This window comes from Nelumbo lutea, chromosome 1 (assembly GCF_056320005.1).
Source record: "Nelumbo lutea isolate HS-2025 chromosome 1, American lotus-T2T, whole genome shotgun sequence".
Taxonomy (NCBI): Eukaryota; Viridiplantae; Streptophyta; class Magnoliopsida; order Proteales; family Nelumbonaceae; genus Nelumbo; species Nelumbo lutea.
In genome coordinates this window covers 124,330,269-124,357,455 of record NC_142684.1, presented here as the reverse complement: position 1 = coordinate 124,357,455, position 27,187 = coordinate 124,330,269, and the positions used below count along the sequence as shown (strand labels likewise).

Genomic DNA, 27,187 nt, shown 5'->3' with positions numbered 1-27,187 from the left:
TAAAAATGTGGGAATTTGTCAATCACTTGAAAATATATATTGTTGTAGGTGGCCATGTAATTCCCGATAGAAGTTTCTATTGTAGATGTTTGGGAAATAATGTGTGAATCCACCTCCCTTAGCTGTCTTCATAAGTGCTTAAGACCAGGGCAAGGAGCTAAAGACAACAGGGTAGAAAAGAAGAGAAGGTAAGGGGTCAAAGTGAAGTCAGATAACTCAGATTGTAAATCCCAAGTTATTTCCAAATACAAACAAAAATGAAGGAATATGGAAAGATAACAAATAAAGGGAAAAATGATACAGCCTGTGGTGAGAAGAAAACCTTTTTGCTTTTGGTGGGTGGAAAGTGGATGAGGCTAGGTGGGTCTAACTGGGAGCTGGTTCAAGAAACAGTGGGAAGCTTTCTACATGTAGATAGGTGAGGACACATGATGAGATGATTTGAAGGAAAGAAAAAAGAGAAAAGACTGAAGATTGGCAACTTGAACTTGCCTGACTTGGCAAAGCTCAACAAGATGAAGACAGTGCCCATAATAATAGAGCTTCTTGAGGTAGTCCGGGCCTCCCAAGGACTATTATTTTGGTTGATAGTATCTGCAATGTCCAAGAAGCCACTGTTATTCATGGGTCCATAGAAATCTGCTTTTCACTAGCTGTGAGGATTGCATTGCTAGAGGGTTGTTTGATGACATAGCCCAGCCATGCCTCCTCTGTTTCTAGGCCATATGATCCATCTTTAAACTTAAGACGTGAATGCACAAATCAAAATACGTTATTTGGTTGTTTTAATGGGCTATAGATGGTAAGACAAACTGATTTGATGTATTTGTAAACTCTGGTTGGTAGTGAGTGTGGGTCAAGGTTTATGTTTTGATGAAATTTTTTGTTCTGGTTTTCCATGAGATACATTAGAACTTGCAAAATTGAAAACATCTTAATATTCTTTTCTTTGTGCAAGTTTGATGGTGGGGAGAAAAACCAGTTTGTGAGTAGAGTACGTAATGGCAGTGTGGTTATATGGTCTGGATTAAGGTCTATTTGGGCTTCGCATCCCTTTTATGTTTGTTGAAAAGGAACTGATGAGGTCTGAAAGATGGTTCCATGGACAATAAAGTGATGGTTCTGACTTCTGAGGACAAGTCGAATAATCACAAGGTTCCTTATAATCGCTTTTTATTAGGGTGGTGGTCATGGCTGTGAAGTGTTGCAAGAGAAGAAACTTCCTTAGACTTGCGGTCACTAAGCTCGCTCCTAAAACCTACAATGCAAACAATGGCTAGTTATCTGAATTTCAGTTTACATTTGACCAAAGTATTACTTTGATGTAATTTTTCGTTTTTCTTAACCATGGAGTTTTATAATATATGAACAATTGAACTCAATGAAAATTAAGTTGACTCCATTTTTTTGGTAGGAGATCCGAACTCCCAATTGACAGTCTTCTTGCTCGTGCTTAGCACGGGCCTCCTCCCCTAGTTAAATTATTAATCAGATAGCTTTTGGGTACAAGTCAGCGACATGAAAACTCACATCTGTTCACAGCTGCTGGAGCTCATGTTCGGGAACAGTAGAATCAACGGGCTTATACATACCAAATACTCGATGTTTATGTCTCCAAATAAACCATATTCCAAGAGCAGATAAACAAATAACTAACGTAATAATAGCTCCTATTACCATCGCTAAGTGTTGCTTCCACCATTTCCTGTAACCAGAAAGAAAACAAAATGAAAAACATTACACAGCATTAGTTACCGACAGACAGAACTATACTGTATATGATGTCATCATCATCTAAGCCTTATCCCAACTACATCCGGTTGGCTACATGAGTCCTGTTTCACCACCATTCTGTTCTGTTTATTGTTATATTCATTATTAAATTATTAATTCTTAAATAATTTCTTACTACTTCAACCAATGTCCTATTTAGTCTCTTCTAGTCCCCTCAACTTACAACAGATCATTTCTTCTTACAAGTGCTATAGGTGGTCAACCAAACCATCCTAGTCTATTTTATCTCATTTAATCACCCATTGGAGCTATTCCTGAGTTCTTTTTTCATTTCTGACCCCATCCTTTTCAGTTTTTCCACTCATCCATCTCAGCATATGCATTTCTGCAAAACTCATTTTTGGACATGTTATTTCTTGATTGCCTAACACTCTTACTCCATACAACATTGTTGGTCTTACAATTATTTTATAGAATTTTCCTTTTTAACCTAAGTGGTATTTGCCTATCATATAAGACTTTGGATGCACCCCTCTGTTTTTCCCATCCTGCCCTAATTCTACGGGTGACATCCTCCTCAGTCTCTCCATTGTTATGAATCATCTTGTATATGATGTCTTACACTGTTATCATAACAGGAAATTTTCAAATTATGCATCTATTCTAATCCAAGTCTTGTACATTTACCATGTGAAAGAAACAAAAAACCATAAAAGTTACATGCAATAAGAATATTATAAGGAGTGCCACTTAACAGGGACAATCACTTACCAAAACTAAAACTTCATTTCTAAAGACTTCCTATGCTTGATTAGCATGTCAAAGCATAAGTCACTTGTATCTAGCATGGAGATTATACTTTCTTATCTATAATCTTCAGAGTTGATCCAAGGTGCATCATGTTCATCGAGGGCAAAACATGTATGCAATTTAGGGGACTTGACCCAGGAAGCAACACAATCCAAATCATATAGAAGTCACACACACACACACAAGGAGTAAAAACAAAAAAGAAAAACCAAATAGAATAGTCTCCTACAAACCATCCTAAACTCTATAATCAACTTATAAATTAGAAAACCCTTGCTACATAAAAATACTCAAATATAGATAACTCAACCGCCAGCTCAACTATAGTTAATTTGCTCACCACCTACCAATTCACAAACTGGTTTATTACAAACCAATTAACAAGTTGATTCATACAAGTTCCAAAAAAATCAAGCCTCATAACTGGGTGACTATGGAAAGACGATACCAAATAAAAGGTAAACTTTTTTTTTGATAACTATAAAAGGTAAATTTATTTAACATGTTTCAAAAAAAAACCTAAAATGTAGGGAGACCAGACCAGATATCCTGATTTGAATCAATTAAAGAAGAGAAATTGAATATAAAGAAAAAAACATGTGCCAATATCTACTAACATATGTAATTTCTTTAAATACCTCACACCATAATTTCATGGATTACCATTTGTTGGATTACATAAAATATTGAACTTAATAATTCATAAAATTACAAAACTACTTATAACTACAGGAGTAATTCAAGCAAAGAAAAACATATTTTTACCTTTTCAGCACAATAGCATGTTATGATTAAGCTATAAAATTTAAATCCTAAAAGTCAAATACAGATGGTGTTTGGTTATATATTCCAGATCCCAATTCTACAACTATCCCATTTAAATAGCCTTCAAGTCTCTTTCTTTCCACAAAGAAATCGAAATGGATCTTTTTATTTTTGTTTTTTTGAAATTCCACACTGTAGTTGGTTCCATCAAAACTTCACTGGAATAATATCCATATTTTCAGCCATTTCAATTAAGAAATAGTCCAGAGATTAAAATAACAGCACAGATATTTAATTTTCAAGGTCGTTAGACCACACTTTACTTGATCCAGAGACAATTTAAATACTAAAATCAATATCGCAGCATCCAAACAAGGGAATTTCTCAGAAGAAGAACCCTTGACAGCAAGGCCGAAGTAAGCAATATAGAGAAACAACAGAGAAACCAGGTCCAGAAGATATGTATAATCAAACAACTTTAATTGGACAAGCCACAGAAATGAGCCACCCTATAGAGGAATCGAAATCTTCTAAGATATTACCCAAAACAAATCCAACCAGGTAGTAAACAGTGTCGATAGTCCAAATCAGTAGTGTTCTAGGACTGTTGAACTGAGAAGATTAAATACCCTCCAGAACTGATATGAACCTCAACCAAGCAACTTAGGAGTAGGAATACCCTGGGGGGCACCAAATCTAGGGTCCCAAGGAGAATGAAACAGCCTATCGAGAAGAAAAGGGATTCACCAACCTGATATGTGAAGTTTTCCAAAAAAAAAAAAAGGGTAAAATACAAAAACCTCCCCTAAAGTTTTTGACAATCATAAAAACCTCCCCTATAGTTTCATTTTAACAAATACCTCCCCTGAACTTTTGAGAAATTCAACAAAAACCTCCCTTTCATCACTGTCCCAGACGGAAAATGTTAGATTGATGCACTAGTTTTTTTCCAAATATCCATTCTACCCTTTTATAAATTATTTTACATACAAAATTACTAAAATAAACCCATTTTAACTCAACAAAAAACATATTTCAGTAATTTTGTATATAAAATTACTGAAATGATCGTTAAAAAATGGGGTTATTTCAGTAATTTTGTATGTAAAATAATTTATATAAGGGTAGAATGGGTATTTGAAAAAAACTGGTGCATCAATCTAACGTTTTCCGTCTGGAACAGTGACAGAAGGGAGGTTTTTGTTGAGTTTCTCAAAAGTTCAGGGAGGTATTTGTTAAAATGAAACTATAGGGGAGGTTTTTATGATTGTCAGAAACTTCAGAGGTTTTTGTATTTTACCCAAAAAAAACTAACCTGTGCAGTTCAAATCAGCCTCCAAGAGGTTGCAAATGAAGGACTTAAAGACGGGTGTTGTAGCCTAGTGAAACTCCTCAGTCTGGAACAATAGCAGACAGAAATGAAGTGTTCGAAGCCTGCAAGAACACTTGGGAATGAACCAGTTCAAAAAAGGAAGAAGAAACCTGCTGCTGCCCTAGAGAGGAGACCATAACTCCAAAGAGTTCTAAGATAAACCTGATTTCTGAGTAGGTGAAACTGGTCTGGGCGACACAGCCAATGAAGTTTCACTTCAAGCAGGTGCCTTCCAAAAGAGTTCTAAGAAGATTCCTCTTGCTGAAATCACAGGACAGAGTGACCTAGGTTTAGGGTTGATCAAAACAACCCTATCTTCAGTCAATGAATCCAGAAATCAGCAAACCTTGAGAGATTAATGAGTGAACATGGAGCAAATACAGATTACAGACTACGGAGCAACCTGCTCTGATACCATGTCACACAACCAGTTTGAACCAGAGAGCACCAGAAATCAGGGGTGGTTCACCCGAATGAATCGGCCCTACCCCAAAGAGCCAGATACACACACACATACACACACAGAAAAGCCCTTACAGGGCTAAAGAAGAATACAACAAGAAAGAAACAAAGGATAGAGTACAACAGGGACTACAGTAATATAATACATCATTGTGACTCTTCACACTAACCAATAACAATAAGAAGTGATGGATAAACCATTTGGAATACTAATGTCAAAAAATAATATACCTTTTTCTTGGTGGTTCCACTTTCCAATCAACCAACTGATAATTTCCAAATGCACCAGGAAGATGCATACGATGTTCAGTTAACTGCACAATTATGCTCTGCGTATTTGACACAATTATCAGATGCCATATTTAATAGTTTTCTAATAGAAAATTGTGCAATTTGCAAAGGCTCTCAGAACGGCAGAAAATCAATATTACCATTGTCACGGGATTAGGAATGTAATCAGCAGATTCTGCTGGAAATATGGCCCACCTTATTATAGAATCATTTCCTTTGCTGGAAAATTTCAATAAATGAACCTGAAGTCATTTGCACAGGGAAACAGTAAGATGACCATTAGAACCAATTACCAGCTTTCCCCACCCTTATGGAATTGGCTATTAAGATGAACTTCATATGCAAGCACTAAACAGTATATAAGATTACACATGACTTTTTAAAAATTCACATTCCAAGGTAGAAGTCTCTACCTGTGAAGTATTAACATCTAACTCATGTGCAATAAATTCTGCAAGTTCCGTGATGTGTGGAGCCATGTCTGAGTACTTGACACTCAATGACATATCAAACATTATTAGTCCAACTCGGGATTCACCTAATTGTCAAAAGTCACATAGTACTGTCAGAGAAATTTCCAATTAACTGCCAAATAGCAACGACCGTTAATATCACAGAGTTCATAGAAAGATGGCTAATACCTTATTGGAAATTCAAGTAGTTATGGTTACAATTCACAAGATTCATATGACTAAGACCACTCTATACTCTATAATACAACAACGATAAAGAAACTATTTCCTAAAAGCCTGGACATGGATACAGGTATATATATCCCATTTGATATGCTTATATCATGCCTCTTATTTTGTTTTTGAAGCTAAACACCATTTCTCAAGATTCATGTCTTGCCAAATTGGCAAATTTAATTAAAGTTCTAATGTTGAAGATTTTTTTATAGGATAATTTGTTTAGAATGCCATTTTAATCATTTTAAGTATTAATGCTATAGAGTACATGTAAAAAAAGTGAATTTCCAAGTTTTATTTATTTTAATGCTATAGAGAGCATGCTAATGCTAGCATGCACATGCAGTATACAATATTGCATCCTGTAAGTATTGTGTCCGACATTGGTATGCCAGGCATATACCAGTATCTGGGTATCATAGCTTAAGGAAGATTTACAGCATAAAAGTAGAATAAGATAAGGCCTATAATAATAACCAAACAGGTGCCTTTTTATCATTTGGACAAGCCTATCTTAGCAGTATTGACGATTGTCTGAAATTGCATATTTCATGCACATAATTTTGTGAAAGTTCTAAGAAGATGACCTTTTCCTTCGGGGGTTTAAGAATAAGAGTCAAGTAGTGAATCAGTATGTCATACATACATGTAAGATATGTACAAGTATAAATGATATAGAAGTGTGACAAAATATACAGAAGGATAAAGAACCTATGTGATAGTCTCATTCCAATCAGGAAAAATTTTGAATTTATGCTTTTACACACTTACACATTATTTTATGCATGACATTTGGGTGTCTGATTCTTATGTTCAAGCATACTCTTAAGTAACTGAGGAACATGGTGAAACCTTCAACGTTTTAAAACAAATAATGTTGAATAGTTGATGATGTAGTGTTACAAACCCAGTGGGCATGGTTGGCCCAACAAGTAATCTCTGGAATAGTTCATAGAAATGGATCATGGTTGATCCACCTGCTGGGAAATTATGTATCATAAGGGTGGAATCTGGGCCCTTGTCTAGAAGCCTAGTTAGTTGAGGCTGGGCTGGGCTGGGCTGGGCAAGCAACTGACCTGGTCCTGTTCATGTGTGTTTGGAAAAAGTTGATTTACTCAGGTCAAGTATGGAAGCTTCCTTATATGGTTTAAAATATCTAAATATCTCCTTATATTTTCATGGAATATTTCCATTCGATGGGTATTGGCAAGTTATCAGTATTATCATTCGAGAACACAATTGACACTTTTTATTTGGCAGAGATCATGGTATTTGTACCAGTTCCCCAATGGAGGTGGGACCGTGGAAGCACTTGCTTTTTATGGAGGGGTTTTATTTTGAGATAATCAAATATTATCATCAAGGGTGACTCCCATGTCTACGTCAACATACTGTTGGGCCTGTCTGATAAACCCCATTGGAGGCTATGATATACATTAGCCAAATACAGGAATATCTTTTCATCCCTTGAACATTATTCAGTTTTGGACTGTTCTAGATCATTTAGTGTTGCTGCTTCTGTTCAATTAAAAAACGAAATCATACCTGGAGAGTAGCTCCATACTGAACAATGTAATTGATGTTGAGTTGAATGGAATTGCCTAAGGGCTTCAAAAAAAATCATATCAATGTAAGGTTTTAATTTTACACGTGTATAGATATGATCCAAATAATTTATTTTAATATGATTCTTTTCTCTTTAAACCCCTTGTTTTTCAAGTTCATCATTTATGGACGACTTTTCCTTCTTACTTTCCTTTATGAAATATTTCTTAATTATACATCATTTAATATAGTTCTTATCTATACATAATTTAAAATATTCCTAATATTTTAATTAAATGTAATTTTATTATGTTATATTCAATAAAATATAGTTCAGGTTTTCATATTTTAAATTTGTTATAGAAGGATAAATAATGTAATAGCATAAGAAGCATATTTTGTATACGAATCATAAGTTTCATATTAACTATAACATAAAAAAATATTTATAATTAAAATATCAATGTTGGGTAGTATATCATTTTTTAAATTATTAAATTTATTCTAAGTGAAAGATGCGGCAATCTTGAAATGAAGTAATAATTTTAAGAGCATCATTTTTATCACTCTATAATGCTATAATTATTCAAAAGAGTATTTTTATAATTTAAAAAATATTAACAAATATTTTCATAGAAGAATCATGACCATCCCAGCTAAGTGTGCCACATAGAAGAATCATGACCATCCACTAGATCAAGGACCATCTGAATAGGCCACGCATTGACTCTCACAATCCACATCAGCATATAGTCCACCTTTATTGTCTTTTTGAAGACTAAGAAGTCCTCCAAACCTTCAATTAACTTAGAAAATGCTTATAAACAAGAGCTCATTTTAAGCATGTTGAGAGGTGTTTGGAGACGAAACTTATTCCATGAATATAAGGTTGGCAAAGGAACACAGGGAATCCTTTTTGGCACCAAAATAAGTTACGATGTGAATGATAAATACTCCTCAGTCCTTTAGATTCTTCTCTAACCGATCTGACATAGAAACCTGCTTCCTATACATACACACACTAATAAAAAATTGTTTGTCTGGTAGGTTTCACAAATATGATCTGGGTTCAAGCCTCAAGTGCCTTTCAATGCCACTTTCATTTAAGAGTTTTATGTATTAAACAAAAAAAAGACAACTAGATGTAAACACCCTATAAATGTAGAAATAAGTAACTATTAACAATAATTATATATAAAATATTAATATTATATTAAAAAATACTGTATAGTTATATACATTATAGCCCAGCCAGCTGTCCTACAGATTCAATGGCTGGATCAGGTCTAGGCCATTCCAATATCCCTTATATACAATGCAATTCTGGCCCAGAAAATTGCCCATGTAACTATGAGTGCAACAATTAAGAAACTAATTTACACTGGATCATTTTCTGGTTTTCCAGCAATCTATAATTCAATACAATGATCTATCCATTCTATATATCCAATCTAGGTAGATAGACTAATTGTTACTTGTGGACTTGCAGCTTTGCATACCTGGAATAATATTGCTAGGCATTCCATTAGGGGCCAAACTAGGTGATGTTACTGTAGTTGAATTCTTGCTGTAGGAAACGGAAGGTGCAGGCGAAGAAGCATTAGAAATAAGCAGTCTCTTCCACAATTCAGAACAATTAGTTTTCCAAAAACCAATCTTCTCATTCTCGCGGTCATAAGTTACAAGAGTATTGCGGACAATGATCCCTATTGGTGAAAATCATCAAAGAAAATACCAAAAAGAATTTCAAACCTGGAGAGTGGCAATTTTTAGTTACATTTTATCAAAAACAAAAGAATGGCAGGGAAAAATTTTGTGTAAATACTAAAAACGTGCAACTCCAGCATAAAGTATGCAAAGAGTATCGTTGCGGAATTTAAGCATTTTATACCCTGAAAAGCATACACATACCCCCCAGGAGAGTCGTTGGATCTTTTCCATTCTGGAAAACACCCAGGCAATATGCACCGCGAACCTTTGAATGCTATGCCGAGAAATGAGAACACAAAAACAAGACAGGAACATCAGATAATGAATATCAAGTTAGCAGTCCCAAGAACAAGTTAAAAGAAGTTTTGGATCTTTTAAAATTAAATCAACTTTGTGCCAACAAAAGAGACTGTCACTGTTATCCTTAAGAAGTTTAGGAGAGGAAAAGATAGTGAACAACATTACCCGAAACAAGTAGTTTTCTGGAGCTAGTGACAGCTTTTCACCATTGCTAAATACCATGTCAACTGCTGGGAAGGTCTTTGAGAGCAAGGAGACATCACTGCAGGACAATTCAAGAAGATCTAATTGTAAGACAAACATGAGTAAACAAGCAAGAGATGATTGTGAGGTTAAGCTTCTGATTGAAGACAGAAAATACCTTCCAGCACCAGAAAAGCAAATATCATTATAATTTGGATCAGGGCCACGAATTTGTTTGAGGAGACGAAGTTTCTTAATAATCTGCAATTATAAACAAAATAACCATAAAAACGGCCATTTATAGAAACAAATACACCAGTGAAAAGAAACATTCTTAGATGAAAACTAGATAAATATGGATGGCGGAAAAGGTAAATGAGCTAGAATGATCCAAAAATAACTTGAAACTGAGATACAACTAAGTAACTAAGGGAGTTCTCTTGACACTAATATCAGTCCTATGAATCATGAAACCTGAGAAGTCTCTACTCACAAGTAACCAAATTGAGGAATTGAACATGTTCAATGCACTATGGTACAAAACAGGAGGAGCAGAACAGATGAGAGGGTGGTAGGGTGGAACACAAACTTCATTTATTTAGGTGGTTCAGTTCTGAAGAGTACATCCTTGAAGGGCCTTCTTTTAATAGATAACGATGAATTTACTAGAAAGATAGTGATTAGAGACCAAAGAAAAAGCTAAAAAAGAAACAAAATACTGATTCCATAAGAGCCACTAAGAGCTAAAGATCAAGAGCATCAATGCAACAAAAGAGAACGAGTTGACCCAATTCTGTAATCCATCTAAATAAAACATTCATTCAGGAGTTTCAGGCTTTGGATTTAACAAAGAAAAGAGTGGTTAAATTACAAATAGAATTTGGATCAACTCCAAATCATCAAAAGACAGGTTTGAATAAAACACTCACGATCAAGAAATAACTAATGCTAGAAATGGCACACAATTAAGGTGGACATTTTTTTCCTAATTGGCCATCTAAGTTGTGCAGTTGTCCAGCTGACAAAAGGAAAAATATATTTTTAGGGAAAATTATTCCACCACCAGTGCAGGAATAAGAATGAGGCTGCAGCCCATAGAGGCAATCTGATAAACATTGCCCCCACCAGAAACAATGTTTTTACCAAGACCCCCATTCATGTCTTTGCTTGCAGACAAACAATGGAAGATGCTTTACATGTGGACCTGTTAATAACAAATTTATCGAACTACTAAAACATAATGCTTTATTCCTATTATACCACCTCTCTCTCTCACCACTTTGAGCTCCAATGGCCACTGAAATGCAGAAACCTTTTCTTTTATTTCCTTTTTAAGAAAAAACAGATTGGCATTTGTTAGTTTGTAAACAACTATCAAACCCATCCCCTTCCTCTCTTGAACTACCTATGGTTCCCTCTCGTCTTCACATTCACAACAGTTCTTTCCAGCATAGTTGTCAAGGTAACACCTAGGTGGGTGCCTAGGTGACAAGGCGCTCTTGGAGGCTCGCCTCGCCTAATCGCCGAGCAGTTTTGTGGATTGTGTTATGAAATGCTTTTATATTCTTAATTTTTTTAGATTATAATTATATAGACATTATTAAACTAAAATTTCTATTCTGTGTGTTTATATATTAATTTCTTATTTGTTAGGGTTTAATCAATACATACATTGCTAAATGCTACTGTATTGAACCTTCAAAGGCTTCAAAATCTGAACCAATAAGGAAGAACTAAAAAATTTTTCTAATCAACACATTCTTCCATCTTTTCTTTTCTTCTTTCCCTATAACAAAAAAGGGATTCGGCCTCTATATCTTTTGAATTTTATTTTCTTTCTTCTTTTTGTTCTAATGAATATGTTGATTTTCTATATTTTAACATGAACTTTATTCTTATGAAATTCTGGATGATTATTAAGGAAATATGGTTATGGAACCTAGGGAACATCCTATGATATATGTTCTTTACTTAAAAAAATCCATTGCCTAGGCGACAAGGCACTCCTCTGTCACCTAGCCTTGCCTCGGCGCCTTGAAAACTATGCTTCCCAGGTTTCAAGATCTCTTGGGTATGGCCAAGCTCATCCCTGCTTGGCCCAGAAACAAATCAATTCCTTCAGAAATCATATTCCTCTTAGCAACAAGGTAAGTTTTTCCCTCATTCTCTTAATTTCTTTTATTTTTCATTAAGTTATATGATTACCACATATCTGTGAAGCAGATCTACAGGACAGACTAGGCATGGTGGGGCTCTCTGTTGAACTCTTCATAGTTCATTCAAAACATACTGGAGAAGAAAGGAGACCGATGCAAGATGATCAACAGCTTCTACTCTGGGGATTATGGTCATATATTTAGTGGAAGTTAAACTCTTAGGCTATGGTTTGAAGGAAAAGATAGGGAAAGGAAGGGAAAGATATCAAAACCTATACAAGGTTTGTACAGGTTTCCTTGCCTTTCCTTTCCTTTCCCTACCTTTTCCTTCAAACCAAACATAGCCTTAGGTAAATCACTTCCTCTGTCTCCACAATGAAACCACCAGCAGTGGTGAAACACCATCAGCTAATATAGTAACTTTGATACTGTAATGGTTTACTCAACTTGAATTCCATTGCAATCAGAGTTTTGACAATATCATTTAGTACTCCTGTTAAGAATGGAGAAGTACCCACCATGGAACTTACAAAAATCCTGCCTAAGACATTGGCATGTCGGGAAAATACTCTAAATGGAATACTGTATTAATACTTCAACTAAGAATGGAGAACCTGCATGAAAACTCCCAGTTCAATGAGCTCTTCTAATCGTAGGTTCAATGGAGCTGGTTCCAAACTTCCAATATAAAAGATTCAATGGAATTGTGGAGATTCAGACTAATGGAATTCTCCAATCAACCAACAAGACAAATTACTTGGTTCCTTTCTGGTTCAAAGAACTCTACTCACAGGACTGCTTTCTATTTCTCTACTGTTCCTGAGTACCTGAAGATTGAACAATGGAAAGCATGACCTTGCTTTCAGAAGTGCTATAATGACAACAAAGAATGGATAAAAGCCATAGTTTTCAAGGCGCAAAGGTGAGGCTAGGCGACAGGGGGGTGCCTTGTCGCCTAGGCGATAGATTTTTTAAGTAAAAATCACATATCCTAGGGTAGTTCCCTAGGTTCCATAACCAAATTTCTTGAATAATTATCCATGATTTTCATAAGAAAATTATAAACTTCATGTTTAAGTCTAGAAAATCAACATATTTATGAGAAGAAAAAGAAGAAGGGAAAGAAATTTCAAAAAATATAGGGGCTGAACCCCTATTGTTGTTATAGGAAAAGAAAAAAAAGAAAAGGTGGAAGAAGAAATGTGTTGATTAGACAAAATTTTAAGTTCTTCCCTTATTGGTTCAGATTTTAAAGTCATTGAGGGTTCAATACAGCAGTTAGCTATGTTTGTGTTGATTAAACCCTAACAAATAAGAAAATAATAAAAGGAAATTAGTTTATAAACAGAAAAAAATGAATATTTTTCTTTAATAATGTCTATTTTATAATTATAATCTAAAAAAATAACAATATAAAAGTATTTTATTACACAGTACGCAAAACTGTTTGGCGACTGGGCGAGGTGAGCCTCCAAGGGTGCCTTGTCACCTAGGCGTCGCCTTGACAACTATAATAACAGCATTCATTCTCAACTAGAGACAACAAGGACATAGAGCGGTTAAAAACTAATGGGAAATTGGGCAAGTAGATTTTTATGTATGTAAACCAGTCACCATAGCCTTCTTCAATTCCTAACCAGACAACAATTCCTCGAGTCATTCACAGTATATTAACAAAACTAGGAACTTGGAAATATCCCCTCATTTAAAAGACCACAAGAAAGTCAAGAGGGAGCAGAGAAAAAATATGAGAGAACCTACTGAAAACAGATCAGAAGAACCACAGAGAATTCTCGAAGACTGTTACACATCACCAGCATCATTTTCTAAGCCAGCCAACCTGTTCGAACTTTAAAATTACATAGAGTAATATGTCTAATAGGCCTAGGCAATAAAAAGAAGGTGAAAAACATTGAATAGAATATCAAAACTTAGGTAAAATTACATGAAGTTTGATTTCTAATGTCTGGAAATATGGATTAAACTTTGCATGCCTCAGTCAGAAACAATTGCCCATATGATAGTTCCAATCAGATTATTCTTTTAATTTTCTGAAATTTTGCACCAGAAAGTTCTCAATAAATCATCAAATCTTACTGATTTAACCAAAAACCACCACCAAACAATCCCAAAAGAGTCTTTTTTTTTTTTCAAAATTACTTCTCACACATAGATAGTTGGCTGTGCACATCATGATGCCAAAGAAGAAACTAGACTGAATGAGCACACAGAGAATCATAAAATATTCAAATTTAACAAAAGCCAAACAGAAGAAAAAAGCCAAGTAGAGGAAAAGGGTCCAGTGATCCCCATTTAAAGGGATAAGTCATGTGAAAATGATAACTTGTGCCACATGCAAGGTAGAGCTGCATTGGCAAACCTGTATCAAAATTTTGCCTTCTGATCTTCTGTGTTATCATGTTTAGAGACAGAAGATTCCAGAGTTTTTCTCTTGGTAAAGTTTAAGGGCAATCATTATGCCAACTTCATAATATGCCAGAAAAAACATATTATCAAAGTTGAGTAACTTCCCCAGTGAGGCCCAAATGAGTCAGACTAGGCAGTTAAGCCATACTGTTTGATCCAAAGCAATCCCTACAAATAAAGAAAATAAATAGTAAAGCTAGAGATTCAAGATGGAAATCTTACAGCATCTTTAAATGCTTTAAAAGCTTTGTTTGGTAGATAAGCATATGTTGTACCACTATCCAGGACAGTTCCGTATTTTCCATCAAATATCTTTGGATTCAATTGCAATGGCTTTCCAGCCACATGTATTTCCTTCAGCTCAATATTGTAATATGGACTGTTATCATCCCAAAACTAGATTAAATGTGCCAGGTAAACACACTGTTAAGAAAATTCATATTAATGAGTAATGACTTCTCTAAGAGATTGTAATCAAATCATACCTACGCCCAGGGTCTGAATTGGAAAAGACCATGTCAGGGGGAGGAGGAAACCCACCAAGAACCATTGCACCCCCACCAACATCCATCCCACCATAACATAACGAAAATGAATCACTGATTACGCCCTTTTCAACTAGTTGTTCCACAATACTAAGTTGACCATGGCCCAACCCCATTATACCATCAGCATGTTGACTGTAAAGATCACCAGTTTCAATATTTTCACAGCCAAAAACAGCACGTTGGGGCATAAGCTCACTTTCATTGCCAAAGGATATAATGTCCTCACCGAGCACACCACTGCTAGAGCTCATTTCAGCATATTGTCTCTCATAGGTGCAATATACTCTATCATCGTCACAATAACAACCCACATTGCATTTTACAGGTTCATAAGTGCTTGACAAGTCTGGCTGAAACCTTGGATCCTGCATGACACCCACACACATTAAAACAAAACCAACAGCTCTTAAGGAAGAAACAATATCTTCATGTAAATTCATTCAAGTAATTAAGTTAATAAGTCAACATCTCTTAAGTTACATTATTCTTCTTTAACATAAGAAATGGCCTGATAGATGGAAAGGGCTTATGCAGCCATGATCATGTGGGTGGGTAGGTGAATAAAGATGCACACTTTTTTTTAAGAGAAAAAGAAACTATTACTTGAAAGTAGGGGTGCAACGCGAGGACTTCCCAGGAGGTCACACATTACTACAATGAGATATGATGATTTAATAGGTAATTAGTATCTAATCAGATAAACAGATGACAGATCTGGTCACTAAGAAACCACAAATAATTGCACACAAAAAAATAAAAGCACCAATTACTAATTTTCCAAGATCTAAGATCATCCAACATTATGTTGATAATGTCTAAATTTTTACTAATACTTTTCATGAAATATTTCTATTTCCACAAATACTGACATGCAGTATTACTGGAATATATCTTGACATATTCTTCAGTGCTTCAAAATCTTATATAGTGTTCTCAACAAGTTTTAATCAGATAAACAGATGACAGATATGGTCACTAAGAAACCACAAATAATTGCACACAAAAAAATAAAAGCACCAATTGCTAATTTTCCAAGATCTAAGATCATCCAACATTATGTTGATAATGTCTAAATTTTTACTAATATTTTTCATGAAATATTTCTATTTCCACAAATACTGACATGCAGTATTACTGGAATATATCTAGACATATTCTTCAGTGCTTCAAAATCTTTTATAGTGTTCTCAACAAGTTTTAATTTATGAATTATATCTCTTTAAACCCATTATTTTTTCCAAGTTTATCATTATAGATGACTTTTCATTCTTATTTTCTTTCATGAAATATTTTTAATTATACATAATAATAAAGTATAGTTGATTTTTTTTTTGAGCAAAGGTAAAGTGTATTTGTATTAATCAAAAGGTCCTTTGTACAATGAGAAGCTGTACAAAAACAAACCAGAAGGACCTCAAAAAAGGCCATCCTAAAAAAAGTACAATCAGATGTATCATCTTTAAAATCTGTATGTATAGACAACCAACTCCTAACAAACCCTATGGCCATGTTGATGACCTCAGCTTCAGAGGAGACCTTGTGATAAAAAACCCTACTATTCCTTTCAAGCCATACAGCCCAGATAATTTCCAAAGGAATGGAGCACCAGCAAACCTTGTCTTTCTTTTTCATCCCTAGTCTATTCCATGCCACCAAGCATGCTTTAACTGAGGCAGGCATGCACCAACATAACTTCAGAATCTTTATAAAGTAGCTCCAAATCTCTGAGACAAATTTGCAGTGTAAAAACAGATGATTAACTGATTCTGTTTCCATACTACAGAGGCTACCCCTCAGGTCACTGCAGTTAAAGCCTCTCCTCACCAGCATTTGTTATGATTCCTTTGTCCCATATTGGTAGTATGGGATGCTAATGTGAGATATCCCCACATCAGTAGAATGGGATGTTGTTGTGTGATATATATGTGCTTGGGTTTCCTCCCTCTAACAGCTAGCTTTAGGGGTGAGTTCTCCTAAGGCACGTATCAAATGTCAAATGGTATTAGAGCCTACACTATGCCTCCCAGTTGCAATTGTGCGGCTTGGGTGGTGACGTCGGAATTGCAGTGTTCGGCAGGGACTAGGTGGACTAGTGCAAAGCCAGCCTGCGTGGGCGCCAGGACTGCGGAGTGTGGTGGAATGTTACGATTCCTTTGTCCCACATTGGTAGTATGGGATGCTAATGTGAGATATCCCACATCAGTAGAATGGGATGCTGTTGTGTGATATATATGTGCTTGGGTTCCCTCCTCTAACAGCTAGCTTTTAGGGGTGAGTTCTCCTAAGGCATGTATTAGCATCTCTTTGGAAAGGCATTTCTCTAAAGCTGCCACCCATACAAAAAACTTAACTTTTGATGCATATATAACTCATACTTTTATATTAGATAAAGCATAATAAATAACATGTATAACTATAATATCAACAACTACTATATAACCATTTTTTATACTCTTATGTTTATCCTAAGAGGATAAAAAGACCATCTTGGAATGGTGTAATCATTTTAAAAAGATTATCTTATTACTTTATAATGATAAAATTATTAGAGTAAAATTATGTTATTTTTATAATTACTCTATATGGAATTTCCAATATTCTGACATTTCTTGTTTTTAAGTGGTCAACATTTTTACCAATACCAGCATTTTAAACCTTGTGTATGTGTGTGTCAGTGAGGAAGAGATGCAATAGTTAAAAATATAACCAAAAGAATGATATGAGTCTTCTTACAACTCTAAACATGATAGTAGAGTTCTCGTAATATTTTCCATGAAATAATTAATTCCTTGGAAATCATACTGGAAAAGTACTGAGCATCTATTCTGGGTCAATAGGAGATGGGAACTCCCTACAAGTTGAGCTGTTACTGCTTCTACATTAGGGAGGAGAGATCACTAGTCTCAAGAATGAAGAGCTTGTTAAGATAGATTAGAAGGTCAGATGATGAGGTAGCAAATTCCTTGGTGACAGAAGGGGTTAAAAGGGCTTATTTGCATTGAGGAGCCAGCACATAAGGTAGACTTTGGTTGGACCTGTATGAAGTGTTAGGTAGCTGGGCCAATGGCTCATCCTTCCTCCTTTGAGGTAGTGTAGTATGCCATTGCACCATATTATTAGTTAAAATCAATAAAGCCTCTTTGATTTGTTATCAATCAAAGGATAAAATAAATAAAGTGATGCTCTTATATAAAAGGAGATCTACTACAGCTTGCTATTTGCAAATGATATGGTTTTGATTGCTGATAGCAGAGAGTGTAAAGTATAATACAACTCAACAAAACCTTACCTCAATATTGATTAAAAAATCCCAAGAGTATACCTAATTTTCTGGAAAAATAATATGTTCTCAACTCAACTCAACCCAGCCTTAAGTAGCTACATTTGGCAATTGTACCCTTAGATTCACAAGAATGGGATACTCTGAAGTTCTAATCAGTCAATAAACCAAGTAACTATGATAAGAAATGAACACATTGTGGTTTTAGGTAGTGAAGCAAGATTTTAAGTTGAGGTTTTTTAACAGTAGACAGAAGCTTAGGCCGTTGCAAGGGAACAGGACTCAAGTAGCACACTCCAGGGTTTAAGTCGAAGCAAATATGAAATATAGAAATAAAAATGGAAAAAGAGAATAAGATACAAGAATTCGAACGATACCAGATCAAGAGAACAAGATATCAAAGTCTACCCAAGACGCCAACAACATGAAACCATAATAAGATTCTAAAATAAACGTACCTGGTGCTTGCCACACTGTTCGCATGTAGAGCAAGGAACATAAGTAACACTACTCCCCGAATCAACAATAAGAGCGAATTCCTGAGGAGGCGTTCCGATCCAAAGACGGGTCGTGTAGTAACTGCACAGAGCAGCTCCACACACAAACTAAATTCAATTGACGAGAACCAGAGATTAAAGTTAATTAATCAATGTAAGTACTAGACAATCGTTAAGTCGACAAAATAGATAAAAACCACAAGTTTGGACCACAATTAAGAGGAAGTGAGAGAGGAGTTACCCATTTGAAAGGAGATCGTCGTAAAGCCTCATGTGGGCGTTAGAGGGTTGATGCTTTGCCGTCTGCAGCTGTCGACGGAACTTTCCCTCGACGAACGTCCGAGAGGAATTGGGAAATGAGAGGAATAGCGGCAAAATAATCGAGGGACCCCTGCGACGGCCGCTGCCATGGAGCGATCGACGGTAATTGTCGGGATCTCTACGAACTTCCAACGAAGAACAGAAAGATGAAAATGAGAGATAAATAATTCCGATAGAAGACAGCATGAGTAAGGCTGAGACCACTCGAAGCCGTGCCCGTTCCATGGCCCCTCTCTCCGGGACATTCGAGAGAGCACCGAATATTTTGAGGAGAACGACGACTACCCAAGACTAAAAGACGATCGAAAGCTTGGAATAGACAAAAAGAAAAGTGGAAAGGGATTAGTGAAAACCACGAAAGAATTAACTCCTTTCTCCTTCCTCTGTGCGTGTCCGGGAGAGAGAGAGCTCTGAATTCTCAGATGGTTCGACTTTTCAACCTTCCCGTCACTAGCCGAAGCAACGGAGCTGTCAGATCGCTGCAACAAGGACGACTTGAATTTTATACACTGATGAGGAGTTTTGATTGGTCAAAGCTATTCCATTATCATACCTTTCCGGCATTTCGCTTTTCGACGGCATTCGGTGGCGGGAGACTACCTTGCGGTTTGTCTGTTTGGAGGACGATGATGCTCCTTCTTGTTGGCGGGAGACTACCCAAGCGTTGTTCTATGATTCTATCCCGTTCCCGCTGCTCACTCTCCCTAATTTTCTTTTGTTGGCAATTTGGTCTGTTGATTGAGTCTAAATCTCCACTTTGTTATGTTTATACATCACCATGTTTTCAGCTTTTATTGCCGCTTGTTTTTCTCGCTTCTACTAAACTTCAGAACTATTACCGAATGAATTTTGCCTTCAGTCTTTGAAAATAAAAAATAAAAGGGAAATTTTCTAAAACTCACCGTTAACTGTAATAAATTTTTATTTTCCAAAACTCGTTTTCCGTTAGTGCATCCTTAATACTTCTTACAACAGTTGTCCATGTCAGCATAAATAATAATTTTTATGATTAAATTACCCTTGAATGGCAACTTAGAGGAAAAATGGTCTTTTTCAGTTTTCAATTTTCCTTTTTTTTTTTGCATTTTTAGTGTTTTGTTATAATTTATGTTTTATTTACATTTTCTATTTTCTACAATCTATAAATTTTTTGTATTTTTTTGTTATTTATTTGTAATTTCTGTATTTTTCTATAATTTTTTGATATTTTTCTACCATTTTTATTTCTTGATTTTGTTTTTCAATTTCTATAGTTTCTATAATTTGAAAATAATTTTTATTTTATTTGCAATTTCTAAAACTTTTTATATTTTTTGTAATTTCTATCTTTTTTATGTATTTTATATTTGAAAATATTTTTTGAACTTTTTCCTTTTTTTATGTCTAAATATTAAAATGGTAATATATTAACACCTGTTCATTTATTTTGTATATATTTTATATTTTTCTATGAAGGTTAGAATGGTAATATTTTAACACCCATTAGTCTATTTACGTCAAGTTAGTGACATGGTGAGTTTTAGACATTTTGCAAAGTTGTGGTGAGTTTAAGAGAAGTGCTAAAAACTTATGGTCAATTTTAAACAATTTCCCAAAACAAAAATCAATATATAGATTTTGGTGTGTATGTTTCCATTCCCCAAATTGATGTGGTACAAAATAGTCCCCAATAACGAAAAAGTATGAAATTGCATTCTGAATTCCACTAGATACTTACAATAATTCAAAGGAAAAATTCCGGATAAGTACCTGTATTTTAGGTCAAGTGCCAATTTAATACCTGAACTTTAAAACACAACAATCTAATACCCAAACTTTCTTTGCAACAATCTAGTGCCGTTGTTAAATGGCATGCAAAAAGACAAAAATGCCCTTGGTTTGCCATCTCCCCCGCCTTTAGCTACAAAGCTTGTTCTCTGATAACAAATTCTCCAGCGAGATTCTTGACGGAATTTGGCCCAACCTCAACAACTTGGTTCAACTTGATTTGTCATCAAACGAATTCAACGGATCTATCCCAACTGATCTTGGCGATTTGGAATCACTTTCCGGGACTCTAAACCTCTCCTTTAATCATTTCTTTGGCGAGATCCGAAGATCACTTGGCAGGCTGCCGGTGACGGGAAGCTTCGATCTCAGGCATAACAACCTCAACAGACAAATCCCTCATACCGATGGTAAGATTACTTGGCAGACAGCCGGTGATGGTATCTAATACCAATTCAAAGAAAGGGCTAAAACCAGGTTTGATAATATTAATTGTCGTTGCAGACGCCACTGGAGTCGCGGTCATTGGTTTGCTCATCGTCTACATAACGAAACTGATTCTGCAGATGCTTCATTACCAGTCCTGCCGGCCACCCAAATGACTACTATTCCCTGGGATTTAGATCTGGGATACGGCCAACAACTATGGTGAGAGACTACCTGGTGATGGTGATATGGAGCTAAATCGAAGATGATGATTTGATGGTCGAACTTCCACTCCAACTTGGTGACAGTGATCAAACTATAAACAGGGGACAGGGGCTGGCATAGAGAGAGAAAGAGAGAACAATGAGAATGTGGAAGAGAAAAAGGGAGGTAGAAGAAACGATAGAGAAACCATTGCGAGTTCAGATTTGCCACCGGAAGTTGCAACAACGAATAGAAGTTGAGGAATGCAGAATGGGTTCAGATCTGTCGTCGCTCTGCTTCTTTGTGAAGAAGATGAACAGTGTTTGAAAATGAATTCGGTGATTTGATGGTGGAAGAAGAAGAGAAGAGGAGGAGAGAAGGGGAAGAGATCGGACTGAGAGGGGTGTCGTTGCTGCTACAACTCTATTCGAATGAAGGGGAACAGGAATACTGGAAGAGAAAAGATACCGACAGTTGCAGCTACACATCCTGGTGGCGGTGAGGATATTGGGTGAAGGTGGAGGACAGAAGTATAAAGAATTTGTAGCGGAGATACAACCGATAGCACCCCAATATTGTAAGGTTAAGGGCTTATTACCGGGCTGCTAATGAAAAGCTTCTTCGATGGCAATGTTGGGTGGAACCGGGCATGGCCGGAGCCATTGCTGCAAGCATTCTTTGGTGCGGCAGAAAACGTTTGGCTGGTGGTGGATGGAGGCTATACCTCAATCAAGAGATTTGGGTTCTTGGAACCTAATCTTCATTTTCTTGAGAAAGAAGATGGTGAACAATGTGCTTGGGCTCTGTTTCATTTTCTTGAGAAAGAAGATGATGAACAGTGTTCAAGGGTAATTTTGATATTTTCAAAAGTCTTAAGTCACACATGAGGTCACGTTATATACATAACTGATGATCTATTAATGGTAGGTACTAGATTGTCGCGTTTTAAAGTTCGGGTACTAAATTGGCACTTGGATTAAAGTATAGGATACCTATTGGGAATTTTCCCTAATTCAAAATGTCAAATACCTCCACCTTAAACACTAATATTAGTGCAATTGAATCAATTCCGATCTAGCACCTATCCCAATTGTATGGTGGGGTTAAGAATTCTGATGGTGGGCTGATTCTCCCAAAAAACGAAAAAGTAGCACCTATAACACCTTTTTCATAGCCTGTTTATGGTTTTTTTTTTATGAGAAGGGTGTAAGGGACTGTGTGAATGATGTGAGCACGGTCTTGTAAGGACCAAATCCGATTTCTTTGATGTTATTATGCTTGTGAGTTGTGGCAACGAGTTTGGATGTCTTTACAAAAAAGGGTAAATTGCTAAAACCTCCACTGAAGTTTCTGGTTGTTATTGAAATATCCCCTAAAGTTTAGTGATTGTAATCACCTTTCATACTTTCTTACATAATTGTAAATAGATCCCCTCTGTTAAAATCCTCTAAAAGGATGTATGAAAATGTCCAAAATACCTATGTAATTACTTTTGAGCAAAATGTTTATTTTTCAATTTTTTTATTCATATGAATTGCTACCCCAAACCCTTCCAATCTCTTTTCTAAAAATGATTTATTTTTTAAATTTACCCTTCATATCAATCGCCCAAAAGTAAAGCTTCAACTTTAAATTCTCTTTTTTTTTTGTTCATAAAGTTTGTATTATTTTTTTTTTTTGTAGAAACCAGTCTCAATAGTAATTGCATGGGTATTTTGGACATTTTTGTGCCTCTTGTTAGATGATTCTAATAGAGGAGGTCTACTTGCAACTATGTTAAAAAGTTCAAGGGAGATGATTGCAATTAGCAAAGTTCAAGGGAGGTTTTAGCAATGATAAAAAACTTTAGAGGAGGTTTCAGCAATTCACCAAAAAAAAATGTTATCATACATGGTGGGTTCTTAAGTGATCATGGCCTTGTCAGACTTTGCATTTATGATAAAGGATATATCTTAGAATTCGGATTTGTTCCTCAGAAAGCATGCCTCACACCAATCTCACAATGTATCATAGTCATGCATTAGGAACATCTTTCCATGAATGATAATATCAACTATGGGGGATGTCCTTGCTGCAATGCATTGTGATTGGTGTGAGATGTGCTATGTGAAGAGCAAATCCAATCTCTATATCGTAGGATCTGGTTGAGTTTGATTTTCAATCTATATTTTTATATATAATATTATATTTGTATACAATATTATTTTAAATGACATATAATATGTAAATATTTTTATTTTATACATTAGATAATATAAAATATTATATATAATACATGAGGTGGATTGAACTTTAAAATTCCTATATATATAACATTAAATAGCATATACACATATGTATACATTGGTAAGCGTGCATGTGCTTTGCATGTGGCAATTCTAGACAATAATAATGATAGTAATAATGTTTCCAAAAATTTTTTATTAACTTTATGTATTTTTTAATTTTTTTGTTTCTTATTATTAATTGGATGCAGATTGCAAAATTGAAATCTAATTACATAAACACCCCATCCAAATATGTGATAATCAGATCGGGTTGTGAAGTTTCAAGTATTATTGACAGTTTTTGTAATATTTTATCTTTTTGGTATATCTTTTTGTTCATTTATAAAAAAATGTAAATTTTAAATAGAGGTATTGAATTGGGTGAAAAGTAGTAGTTCAATTTACAATTTAAACCTCACAATTAAATAGGGACTAAATTAAAAAATGAATATTATAGTAAAAAGAAAGTTCTACAATCTTATTCACATTTTTAGTAGTAGTGTAAATATAGAATTATAGATGTGTTCAAATTTTTTTTTATTTTTTTTGGTATTTTTATGTGTAAAAATAATTTTGATATGTCACACTTACTTTTTATTAATATGATAATTATATGATATTATACATGTGCCTGAATGTTTTTTTTTTTGCAAAATTTATATATTTATATATTTTATTAATTTTTATTATTTATTTATGACATTAAATGTTAACACATTTGACCCAAAAATTGAACTTTTGATCTTTGCCAAACAATAAAGTAATTTCATTTTTTGGTCAATTCTAAATTATGTAATTCATTTTCATTATCAATAAAAATAATTCTTTTTTATTACACTTGTTTTTTAATTTGATTAATAAAATATCATAAATGTGTCTAATCTTTTCTACACTTATGTAATTTTCTATATTTATTTCTATTTTAAAAATTTTATTACCTAACTATGTCTTTAAAGGTTGATCAATTTGATTCGAATGGTTGAATTGCTTGGTCACTATTTGGATAAGAATGGTTTTGTTTTTGAGTCAATTTTAAAATATATGGGTTTATATTATTAAAAATATTGACATGAATCTAATTAGTAGCATTTATTACTAAAAAATGACTTAAATATATGATTTAATAAGAGAAAACATGAATTAATACCTTAAGTATAAAACTTAATGAAAGGGATTAAATGAAGTAGAAAGTAATAATTGGAGTTATATTTTCAACCATCACCATTAGAAATTGACTAAATACACAAATATGAATATTTTAATAGCCATTAAAGTTATAATAAAATGACTTTTATACTGTTTCTCAAACAAAGAAATAGAGGGTAATTTTAGTTCAAAAAAATTACACTCCGCATTCACATTTTTATATATAGAATATATTATATATAAAATACATATAACATATGCAAGCTAGGCTCGAGCCTGAGCCAAACTTGGCTTTAAAATTTGCATGCCTAGTGCAGGCTTAGGCCAAGCCTCGACACAAAATGAGGCCTAAGTCCAAAATTTTCAGGTCAAACCTAAACACAAAACTTAAGCCCAACTCCAGAAATTTCAGACCATGCTGAAATGATCACCCCTCTAGATTTCATCTTAACAAATTTGATCCTCACAATACTTGTAGGTTGTAGCAAGGTTTTTAAAACTGACTCAAACAACGAACCGATTAGGGGTTCAGTTCCTAGATTGAACGATCCGACCATTTGAACCGAACGAATGGCCCATTCTAACAAAAAATAAAAAAAAATAAAAAAAGTAAAAAATAGTCAAAACCGTTAAACGGTTCAAACGATTCAACCTTTCGAGTCAATGGTTTATTGACCTTCTTTGCAATTGTTTGAGGATTACGGTTGTCCACGACTGAAATTGTTTATACCGGCCGCAGTGACTATGACTGATTTTCTTGGATGAGTTAGGTGAGAAAGAGGGAAAGAGAGAAAATGGAGAGAAAAGGGGGTTGAATCCTTATGCCGGAGAACCATGAGAACTGAGAAGACCTGGGTGATTCACATGTTATCAAGATAATGGCAGTTTGGCTTCATTGTAAACATGGGAACAAGGTTTAATTTGAAGAAAGGCACCTCAAGAAGGGAGTGGGCTTTAAGATATTTCATATTTTAAATAAAAATAAAAAACAAATATATTTTTATGTAATTGAACTCGAAGGTGTTCTTCCGGTACTTGTATGTTGTCATTCATGAGAAGATGTTCTTAATAGACAACTGCGATGTGCTATGAGGATGGTGAGGAGCAAATCCAATGTTTCCACAACCACACATTCTCTCCTTTGCATTTATGGCCATCATGCAGCAAAATGATTGGTCCCACAGGCCACAGCCCATAAAACAGCCATCAAGTTCAGTTCATCTGAATGATCTGATTCTCCGTTATCTGGTAATACCAGTAGATTGTGAAATCTTTTAACGGGGGAGAAATAGATCGTCACATAGAAGTATCAGAGCATCTTGAAAATTTCTTTCCCACTACCGTCTGAGAAATTTGGCTGGATAGCTCCATTAAAATGGCTACCAGACATTCATGTTTCAATCTCATAGCATTCGAGGTATTTCTATTCAAGCCAGATTTGCAACTCCTCCATTCCATTGACACAGGCACAAAGAAATGGTCAAATTACTTGGGTACGCATGCTTTTATTAGTTTTCTTTATTATGTTCATTTATTGCAGTTGAAATATTTACACTATTACCAAAAACAAAGATACACGAAATAAGTAAGCGATCACTATCAAAAACGGTAGTCATGTTCAGAAAGAGCACATCAGCTTTAAAGGCAAAACTATAAAAAAAAAAAGTTTAGTCGGTGAAAATATTTGCCACCTAAGGATAGCATCCTCTGCAGAAAAACAGTGTCACTTTGGCACATCATTGCTAGTGAGGATTTACATTGTCCATTTAGCTGTTATACTGTGTGAAACAAGTGAAAGACTGGCATTAATCTAAAAAAATAATAAAAAATAGATCTATGTGCAAACTTTGAAAGGGAGGGAGACAAATGAGCATAGGGTAGGGGGTTATAAAATGTGCAGTGCAGTAATCTTTGCTAAATATAATGTGCAAACTGTGAGTTCAACATGTTGTGATGTTTGGACTTTGCCTTGAGAAATTTTTTTATGCAATTCTAAAATTTGAAAATAATAAAGGTGCATGCAATGCCCAAAACAAGGAATGAATGATCAGAACACCACAACTTAGACGAGGACAGGTAAGTCAGTATCATCCCCACTGTAATTTCTATATTCTCTCTTATTTTTTTTTATTCAACACTTGTAGTCCAATTCCTATTAAACGGGTGGAGCAATGTCAGGTGACGCTGATCTCATTCTCATATGGTAAATATGCTCATAAACAGACCTGGAAAAAAATTGCACAGAAAGATGGCAGTATAAGAACCCAATATCAAGGTGGTCCATCTT

The 27,187-nt window shown here is 34.9% G+C and overlaps 1 protein-coding gene across 2 annotated transcripts; it reads right to left on the bottom strand.

Moving 5' to 3' along the window:
* Positions 1-1,281: 1,281 nt before the first annotated feature.
* LOC148877318 (aspartic proteinase 36-like) lies at positions 1,282-19,902 on the bottom strand. 2 transcript variants are annotated; one of them, XM_088984858.1, is made up of 13 exons: positions 19,644-19,902; positions 19,011-19,569; positions 18,731-18,851; positions 14,930-15,357; positions 14,667-14,823; positions 10,040-10,122; positions 9,844-9,940; positions 9,580-9,652; positions 9,168-9,374; positions 5,848-5,972; positions 5,575-5,676; positions 5,375-5,472; positions 1,282-1,705 (listed from the first exon to the last, which is right to left on the bottom strand). In XM_088984858.1, exons 2-13 carry the CDS (start codon positions 19,313-19,315, stop codon positions 1,537-1,539), a joined length of 1,965 nt encoding a protein of 654 aa, XP_088840984.1. In that variant the 5' UTR covers positions 19,316-19,569; positions 19,644-19,902; the 3' UTR covers positions 1,282-1,536. The 2 variants fall into 2 exon arrangements, with proteins under 2 accessions (XP_088840984.1, XP_088840987.1); XM_088984861.1 differs by lacking the exon at positions 1,282-1,705 and adding an exon at positions 4,628-4,743 and having other exon boundaries at positions 19,644-19,889.
* Positions 19,903-27,187: the final 7,285 nt, after the last annotated feature.

What these genes read in the sequence shown, in the direction of transcription:
- LOC148877318 (XM_088984858.1), bottom strand. Translation starts at nt 19,315, where the DNA reads ATGGAACGGGCACGGCTTCGAGTGGTCTCAGCCTTACTCATGCTGTCT. An exon ending in TGCTTTTCTGGTGCTGGAAG is followed by an intron (nt 9,941 to 10,039) that starts GTATTTTCTGTC and finishes ATTGTCCTGCAG; the next exon opens with TGATGTCTCCTTGCTCTCAA. An exon ending in TCCAACGACTCTCCTGGGGG is followed by an intron (nt 9,375 to 9,579) that starts GTATGTGTATGC and finishes TTTCACCAATAG; the next exon opens with GGATCATTGTCCGCAATACT.